Source organism: Alligator sinensis, unplaced genomic scaffold (genome assembly GCF_000455745.1).
Source record: "Alligator sinensis unplaced genomic scaffold, ASM45574v1 scaffold708_1, whole genome shotgun sequence".
NCBI lineage: Eukaryota > Metazoa > Chordata > Crocodylia > Alligatoridae > Alligator > Alligator sinensis.
The window spans coordinates 737,818-747,256 of NW_005842183.1; the positions used below are offsets into that span (position 1 = coordinate 737,818).

Consider the following 9,439-nt stretch of genomic DNA (forward strand, 5'->3'; position numbering starts at 1 on the left):
TCTGGAAGTTGATAAAAATCAAGCTAGCACACGACAGACTTGGTGTCTCACTCTAGATTTCACGTCGGCTCGGTCACCTGGGATCCCAGCGGGATCCAGAAGGAAAGGGCCATGGCTCAGTCGGGCAGGAGGCAGCACCGCTCCTGCAAATGCAACAGCCAAAATCACCGTGCGAGCCTCCATCTGCAGCATCCCGCAGGTCGGGGAGGCTGCATCGGTTTTACCCTCGTTCCCAAGCCTGGTCTCATGGGGAGAAGGGCAAAGGCATGGTGCACCCTGCAGCAGGAAGGGAACCGGGAAGGGAATGGCCATGCTAGGTCACGCCTAGGGATGCCTAGCTCAGTGTCTCCAATACAGGCGAGTGCTGCTTGCCTTTTAGAGGAAGAATATAAGACCAGGCCACATGCAGGGTGATCCAGCCCGTGTCAGCCCCTCTTTGTTACCAGGGGCAGGTTACAGCCCTGACAACTGAGATGAATGTCTATGGGCCTTGCTTTTCCAGTCTCATCTCACCCCTTTTTGAGCCCAGTTATGTCCTCGGCCTCTATGATAGTCTGTGATGATGAGTTCGACATGTCCAGCACCGGTCTCCCTGCAGGTGCACAGAGAGAGCAGTGGTCTCCCTTCTACCCAGGATTAGATAGCAAGAAATAAACAAGCCAAGAGGTTTTAGGGTGACCAGCTGCCCTGTACTTTAAAATCACTTCTCCTCTCCCCATCTCAGGGTCATCAGCTGTAAAATGGGCACAGCGTTACTGCTCTTTGGGAAGTGTTTCGAGCACCATGGCTAAAAAAAAGCTGGGTCATTATTTGTATTAGGCAGTTCAATTTCAGTACATTTTTAAACCCCACTGACTTTGTTGGGGCTAATCATATGCTTAAAAATTGGTGCTGATGGGCAAAGGGGGGGGGGTGATGCCTAATATTGCACGATCCCATAGCTTGTGCTGTCCCGTGAAAACAGCCCTTGTCCTGTGCTGTGGATACACTCCTTTCTCTATCCTGGGAGCAGCAGCAGGGACCCCGCCACTGTCTCACGCCCGTCTCTTCTCTGCTGGGTACGGCCCCCCCCGCTTGTAATCCTTGCTGGGACTTCCTTCTAGCTAAACCCGTGTCCTGACTCAGCAGCCGGCCGGGAGGAGAAGTAGAACGCGTGACAGATTCGGTTTAAAAATAGATGGGAACGGCCGAAAAGATCCTTTACTCAAGGGAAAAAAAAAGACGAAAAGCCAACCCCCACCCCCAAAACGTGTGCCACAGAGGGATGGTTCATGTCAGTCGCTTGCTGCCGGGGCAACAGCTTGCTTTGCAACAGCTGATGGAGCAGGGAGAAGGGGGAAGAGAGCAAGTGAGAGATTCTCCTTAGGGGACTTGCTGACGGGAGGGTTTTTCCCTTTCCCACCCTGCACACGGGTCAATGCTGCTGAGCCGTGATCCCCCCTCCACAGCCCTTTCTGCAGCGTCAGGGCTTTGTGTGCAGACACCCGCCCGCAGGGAAGGTGCCCGTGTTGCAGAGAAATGGGGAACATCTCAGATAACTGGGTGTCCACATTCAGCGCGGTACCTGCACCTCCTGCCACCACCCGATCGCATGGAGTCGGCCCTGCCTCCGGGCTTCCCTTTCAGACAGGGCTAAGGGACCATCTTTGCATAGGGTTGCATCCCCCTCCCCTTCACCAACAGTATCAAAGCCAGAAGGGAATAAAAATGGGGGAAGAAGAGGAGAAGAAGAAGGTGTCACAGCAGAATGTCAGGTGTCCAACTAGAAGGGACGCAGGGTTTCCCAGAGCCGGCTGCCAGGGTGAGGAGGAGGGAGACTGGAAGCAACCAAGCGAGCTGTTTCCGTTTGCAGTCACCGAAGACTTCAGGGACCCAGCCCAGCGTGGGCTGATGGATCCTTTGCTGGGATAAGATATTAAACCTCCAGGTCTTGGGTCACTGTCCAGGTGATAATGCCTTGCGATGCCAGGGAGGTTGGGCCCAGCTTAGCAGGACTCATCCCTGTGCTGAAGCCAGGCACGGAGCCGCCGTGCTGCTTCTGAGTTGGGTCTACACGAGGCACGGAGATCACGTTGGCCATCTTCAGGGGACCAAACCGCCTCTTCTCGCTGCAGTCATTCCCTTTCGATCAGACGGACAACGGACGTTCACCATCACCCCCTCGACATCACCCTCCCATCTGTAGCTGGGTTCTCCTGTCCTTCTTTTTCTGCAGTTCTCTGCCCACGTCTTTACTTCTCTCTGCTCACTTCCATTCATGTGCTCCCCTCTGCCTTCCTCAGTTGTCATCCTCTGTTGCCAGACACTGCAAGACAACCACTCTTTCTTTTGCCTTGCTTTACACTCACTCCAATTCCCTCTTCTCTATTGCTATACAGCCTCTTCAATGGACTGCCCTGATTTACTACGCTCCATCTAACCGGACCGGTTGCCCCCAAGCCCCTCCCGGCGGGTGCCATTTCCAGCTCTGCCACAGCCCTCCAGAGTGGCCTTGGGCACGGTGCACAAAGCCCAATTTTTAGCAGCATTCAATTAACTCACCCGACTCGCCAGGATTCAGGCTCCAGAAAGCAGCAAAAGCCAAAGGCTTCACGAGCATCTAAGTGCTTTTGTTCCTCTGTAAAACAAGGCCAATCCCTTACCTTGCAAGGACGAGTTCACGAACACCAGTGAAGCCACGGCTGTTAAGACCACACACAAATAAATGAGGAGTATCCACATCACCAAGACTGACTAGAATCCGTGCCTTTTAATGAATGTGCTCATTTAGAAATACTTGATTTTGGTTTGTCCAGATGGCATTAGCATCATCCATTATCAGGAAAAGAAAAAATTGGGGTTGGGGGAGCTTTTGAATACCTGAAGGGTGGTTATACAGAAGAGGGAGACTGCCTGTTTTCTGCAGCCTTGGAGGATGCAACAAAGGCAATGGTCTCAACTTGCAGCAGGGGAAATTTAGGTTGGAGATTTGGAAGACCTCGCTCACTATGAGGGTGGTTAAAAGCATTGGAACAGGCAACCCGCAGAGGCCGCGAAGTCTCCATCCTGGGAAGTTTAACAGCAGGTTAGATAAGCACGCGGCTGGTTTAGTCGGGGATGATCCCGCCTCAAGCAGGAGGCTGGAGTCGACGACCTCTGGAGGTCCCTTGCAGCTCCACTTTTCTATGATTTGCATCCTTTAAGAGTTTGGCTTTCTTTGGCTGAGACGCACAAGAGCAGCCCCTCGGCAAACTGGCTTGAAAAACAACGCGCGGGCACCGGGCACGTACACGCCATGGAGTTCTCTCTCTTTATTGCATATTGCCATCTTAAAAAAATGTACAGTCTCATAACATACACGGCATGTCCCGCTAGCTAAACTACTAACAGTCTTACACCTACACAGCTAACTTGCTCCACTACTAAGCTAATAAGGTCCATAACATATACTTCAGTTTACAAATTCTTACGGATTTTTTTTTCTCCTTTTTGGCATTATTAAAAAAAAAAAAATTAAAATACACACCTAAGAGAAAAGAGTGGCTACTTAATCCAGCACCAATCTGAAAGTATTTTTTTTTTGACAATGGCACATGGAGTTTCCTGCACACAGCCTTTTGGGTGGGAGGAACAAAAAACAAAATAAAACAAAAAATGGCAAATACAGCCCAATAATGAGACCGAGGTAAAACAAGAAGGGTCCTGGAAGGGCAAGAGGAACGTTATCAACCAAGACCCCGTTCTGGCACTGGCATCTGCCCTGATTAGGGTCTCCTGGCACTCCGCATGCTCCAGGGGTCCCGGGAGGATGAGCCAATACAGGGCTTGGGGGGTCCATGTCTTTTCAAATCCCAAATGCAGCAGTTCCACCTACACCAATCATTCCTTAAATTGGCAAAAGCAAAACTTTTTTTTTTTTTTTTTGCCCCCAAATGTCCATTCCCTAAATCGCATCAGCTCCAATTTCTTCAGCCATAAATAAAAATATAAATAGAGGCACTTTAGTTAAGGAACAGACTTATCATCGTTACCTTTTTCTTTTTTTCACCCCCATCTTCTTAAAGCAAAGTGCTTCACTCTACCTATTTCAAATTTACAGGTTTTGCAGATGCTTTGAGACTAGGTGCAGGACTTTATTGAGCCGTATTACTGCTTTATACGCTAGTCATCAAGTCTTTTTTTTTTTTTTTTTTTTTTTTTTTTTTAATACAGTGCGTTGAGAGTTGCAATGAGGAAAAACAAAATGGTAAAACCACAGCTCTTGACAACTCTAATTTTTAGAGTGATATTTCACAGCTTTTACAAAGCATGGAGACCCCTGGGCTCCAGATGCTAAGGACCATTTTTTTTTTATACAAATTATTTTAAACAGCATGTTTGCTATACACTACATACAGGAAAAAAATGACAAGCCATTCCCACCAGGAATACCGATTATATGACAAACTTATTTCAAATAGTGTTAATATCTAGTGCAACAGGGACAAACTAATCTCTCCACAGGAAAAAGAACAAAAGCACTGGTGGTATCAAAAGGTTTTGTTTTTTCTTTAAAAAAAAAAAACACACCACAAATAAATAAAAGCAAAAAAGTAACAGTCCTCTATATATTCTGTATAATTTATATAAAGCGTTACTATGTTAATGGCATTTATTTTTTATTTTCCAATTTTTTTTTTAAACTTTTTTTCTTCTTTATTAATTATTACTCCCTGAGAGCTTTGGAATTTTTGGACTGACATTATACAGGTAGTTTTGCTTACAAATTTTAAATGACAGTATAAACAGCAAACCACTCAAAAAAAGCACGTCGTCAAGCGACAAATATTTCTTGGCATCGTTGCTACTGTGTGTCCGAGGGGGCCCGATTCAAAACCCACTGCAGCTTACGCGGGTCTTTTCTTTGACCTCAACGGGTTTTGGATCGAGCCCTCGTGCACGAATTAAGTGACCTTCAGTTCTGATCTACATATACAGAGGATACAGTTTGTCCCACTGAACAAAAAAAGGAAAGAATTACAACACACACACGCAAAAATTCTGCTCTTTTATCGCAGGCAGAAAACCACCCCGCTCCCACTTCTCATTTGTCTTGGGCAAGAAAATGTTATAAAAGTATAAATGTCTGTGTATTCTTGGAGCAATAAGCACATTCTGGTCGACTCGGTCTTCAGCGAGATCAGGGGTTGCAGTAAGAGAAATACAGCGCTTCCCAAAAACAATGGGAGAGGAATTATCAAGAGAGCCGACGGTGCGAGCGCGCTGGACTCAGCACAAACGCACAGATGTTCAAGTTCTGAAGAACAATAATAATAAAAAAGGAGAGATGGATTGTTTTCACTTGACTTTTGAAAAACACGGTTCAGATTGCGTGCAAGGCCTCCCTAGCAGACTTTTACATGCTGCGCCCCCACACCGACACCACACACGCCCGGCTAGGCCCACGGACCTGCGCCAACACCATCGCCGGTCAAACAGTGATGCCGTTTGCGTTGCGCCCCCTCCCCGGCATCAACGTACCCCACAATAAAGAACTCCCAAAGGAGATCAACTAAAGAACACTTCTCAATACCTTTCTTTACCGCGAGGAATGGGTTTTGCCAACCGTTTCCCCAATAACACAACATTGTGCTTGTGCACCTGAACAACTACTTTGGGAACAACATGGTCGATGGGAAGGAAATGGAATCCGTGCTCTGTAACAAGCGGCTGTGTGTGCGCGCGCGGGACACACACACAGTGCAGCTGGGCACACTCGCTCCCCCCACCCGCCCACCCGCACACTTGTCTCTCCACACACACACACACACACGAACGGTCAGACTTTTTATATGTACAGTACATATATACAGATGCTTATTCACTCGGAGAACAGGACGCGCCACTGCTCCAGCCTGAAGGACAAGGCAGTATAATGAAAAATCCTAGCCACTTCAAAGAGACAGCTAATCAGTTTTCTAAAACAGTTTTTGTTTAAAAAAACCAAGAACAACAAAAAAAACAACCCAGGAAGAATCAGAAGTTGAGTTTCGTGACAGGCCTCTCGCGGCTGCTGTCCGTCAGCTGGTTGGTGATGCGCTTGCGGTTTCGTTTCAGCTTCGAAAGGTCTTTGTCGAAAACTTCGCCTGACCTCAAGGCCGAAACGAGGTCGTCAAACTCGCCGCCTTCCTCGCTGTTTTCTTTAGCCTTTCTGGCCTTGCGTTCCCGCTCGCGCTGCTCTTTGAGCTAGAGAGGAATCAAGAAGGGGGACAAAAATTAAGCCGGTTCCCTTTAAAGCGCTCACGGATTAAGGCCCTCTTCTGTCTTTTGGGTTTGGTGCACGCTTCAGTTTTCGTGTCCTACAGCCCGCAAGGGGGTTGCAGTCGCACTGGTATAAACATGGCTTATCATCAGTACGAGGCAGTACCCATCTACCACCCTACTGAGTCAGGTGCTGCCTCCAAGTCACATGCCTTGCCTGCTCACTCCTGTCCTACACGTCCCCAAGCCAAGCAATTCAGCGGAGTCGGCTTTGTGGGGTTCAGGGCATATGTCCTTGCATTGCTCTTAGGCACTCCCCAGGACAGGAACCATCCTGGGCTCTTCAGCGAGGCAGTAAGACATGGTCTCAGTTGCCTTTGTACCTGATTAACTGCATCCATACTGGGTAGAAGGTGTGCATGGCCAGCTTTAGCAGATGCAGTGGAAGTAGAGACAAACCCCCACGTACAGCTCTGACTACAGCGGTCTCGACCCGGTAGCGCTGGTCTGCACAGAGCGCGTTATCTCCTCGCTCTGCCTTACAGAGCCGCATGCGTGACCTGAGCCCACTGCCCTGGACATCTCACGGAGGGGGAGCACACGGTCCTCTCTGTGCCTGGCTTGTAGGGGTTTAAACAGTGACATTTTGAGGGACTGGATATTCCAATACAAAGTTTGGGTCCATATTCCAAAAATGGAAAAGGAAACAAAAATAGCAACGATAAAAATAACTCCTGCTTATTGCCTCCTTATCTTGATCGATGACAGACGGAGGCAGGTTTTTTTTCCCCTCTTAAAAAAATATGAATTTTTCAAAAATTAAACATTTCCAGAGGACTTTGGGGGGGAAGGGGGACAGGAGAACATGATCGAGTTGCTGAAATGTTCTGTTCTACAACAAAACGGCTCGTGCCAGGAGTTGGGAAGGAGATTGCTTTTTTTCCTTTCAAACCCCACATCTCCCCCGACTACGCGACAGACTCCCTTCTCCAGAACAGAGCTCATCCTTTATCAGAAAGGAACATCTGAAAAACAAAGCGAGTGAGAAGCTGCTTTTGCTTTATAGCTGGCTGCTTGACATTATCCAGCTCTGTGAACGTTTAGCAGGCAATCGTTTTGGTGGGACTCCAGTAGAGCGACAGAGATAAGGCAGCCCCCTTCCCATGGACACTGCCCAAAATTGCAGCGCTGGTATTGCTGCTGAGATAATGCTCCTGTTCTCACGTGGAGGCAGTCGCTCGGCAGCGACTCTTAAAGGATTATGTCAATTAATGATATTCACACAACACGGGGCCAAAGTCTTCGGTGGCGTGACCTTGCTAAGGCCCATGGAGTTCGGAGTCCAAGCAAACTTGGCTCCCTTTATTCATTTGAATAAACCCCAAGTCGGCACATCTCGCACATGCTGAGGGAGTGACCCACACAGGAGGGAGCTGGGGCTGCTAGGACACACGTAACGTCTGGTGTGCAGCATGATTTTGCCTCTGCTGAGACCTGCATGGTCTCGACAGGCAACGCTGCTGCATCGGGTTTGAAGTTGTTAGGTGCTGGATTTGGATTTAGCTCTGTGGCTGTGTTAAAGCCACAGGACCCTTTTTAATTTTCCAAGGGAAGCAATTATTGTCATTCACTCTTCATATTAGAGTAGAGGATCGGACTGAAACTGGGGCTTTATCGTGCCTCTGGCTGCGGGGACTCCTAGATAAGCCCTTGCCCCTAGAAAGCTCAGTTTAAAACAGACCGGGCAAAGCGGACCTGCCCTGGACACCTTTAAGTGTATCAAAGACATGAAGGGAAGAAGAGAAACAACATAATTCTTGCCCTTGTTTGACCAGTGGGGAACCGAGGCTGAGACGGGCAGAATGGCATGGGCACACTGTATTCGTGGCGTAGTCAGCTGACTGCTCTGAGGTAGCAGTGAAGTGGACACACACAGCACATCCTACTACATCGTGAATCACTTGGATCCAGGGTACGGTAGCAGCGTGGGTGTTGCTGCTCCTAGAGGAGTCAAGGAAAGCTTTACCCTCTATTTTAGCAGGGACAGTATTAGAAAACTTGTTCAGTACTAGCCACAGGGACTGAATTCAGTCTGACCTTTGAGAGCGTGTGTAATTAAAAAAGTCGCCCTCCTTTCCCCTCCCTGCCTGGCATCCAGAGGCAAGGGCAGACACCAACTCAATTGTGCCTGCGTTGAAGTCACCCATGTGACGCTGCCCCCGGGTCCTCCTCTCACCTGTGCTTCCATGCGCATCCGGCGCTCCTCTTCCTCCTTCCTTTTCCTCATGTTTTCATTCTCTTGCTTGGCCTCCGTCACAGCTTGAAGAAACTGGTCAAAGATCCCAAAGAACTCGTCTGGTTGCATTTTGTCCATCTCTTCTCCGAAGTACTTCACTGCCTTGGTAAACTGGGGGCAGAGCAGGAAGGAATTAGTTAAGCCAATGGGAGAATCTAGTGAATTAATGAAACCTTCCCCTGCAAAGCAGCTGCCTGAAAACTAGGGAAATATTTAAGGTGGCAGTTGACTGATCAGTGGAGTAAAGGAAATGTTGGGTCTCGATCCGTTCAAGTCTTAATTAAAAAATCCATTCGATTTCATGAAGCAATGAACCCAGAGGAGTGAACATGGAAACTTTCCTATAGGTTCAGACACTAAAATACTCTCCTTCTAAATCACACAAGTTTTTTCACCTCTGGTTCTGCCTAATGTCCTTTATTACCTAACTTGCTTTCATTAACTAAGCAGCAGTAAAAACAAGGAAGCAAAATATCACGGTGCCAAAGACCGAAGACATAAAACTCAGAGTGAACCCGGCAGGGGTAGGGAAACTTGCACTTTTAACTTTTCTTTGAAGTATTTTTGGGGTATTATTTATCGTTGCCACATGGCTCAGATATTAAAACCAAATGTGTTAGTGACGCTTTAAAAAAGATATTTATTATTCAAGCTCAAAAACCGCACTAGAAAGGGGAATAGGGGGCGTGCTGAGCCTTCAGGACTGTTTGGAGACAATTAACGCGAGCGATTATAGCAGCTCTGAAGCCAAGGTCGAGACAACAAGTCCATTATGAGCCCAACTCCACGTCCTTGCAGATCTGAGGGAAGCTCTCCTTCAGACTGAGACTCTTTGTTCTTACTTGTAGCTTGAGGGAGATTCTCCGTGTGCGGAAAGTTTGTTTTTGAGGTAGCTGAACTTTCTGCTGGTAGTGGAAAATGTAG

General features: G+C 47.9%; 1 protein-coding gene across 2 annotated transcripts in view; it reads right to left on the reverse strand.

The window, feature by feature from the left end:
• Positions 1 to 3,275: 3,275 nt before the first annotated feature.
• DAAM1 (dishevelled associated activator of morphogenesis 1) overlaps positions 3,276 to 9,439 on the reverse strand; it is a 178,398-nt gene continuing 172,234 nt past the window's right edge. For both annotated transcript variants that reach the window (XM_006026226.3, XM_006026227.3), the window contains exons 24-25: positions 8,456 to 8,626; positions 3,276 to 6,204 (exon numbers count right to left, since the gene is read on the reverse strand). In XM_006026226.3, the coding sequence (XP_006026288.1) occupies positions 5,995 to 6,204; positions 8,456 to 8,626 (381 nt within the window). In that variant the 3' untranslated portion in view covers positions 3,276 to 5,994. The remainder of the gene's footprint in view (positions 6,205 to 8,455; positions 8,627 to 9,439) is intronic.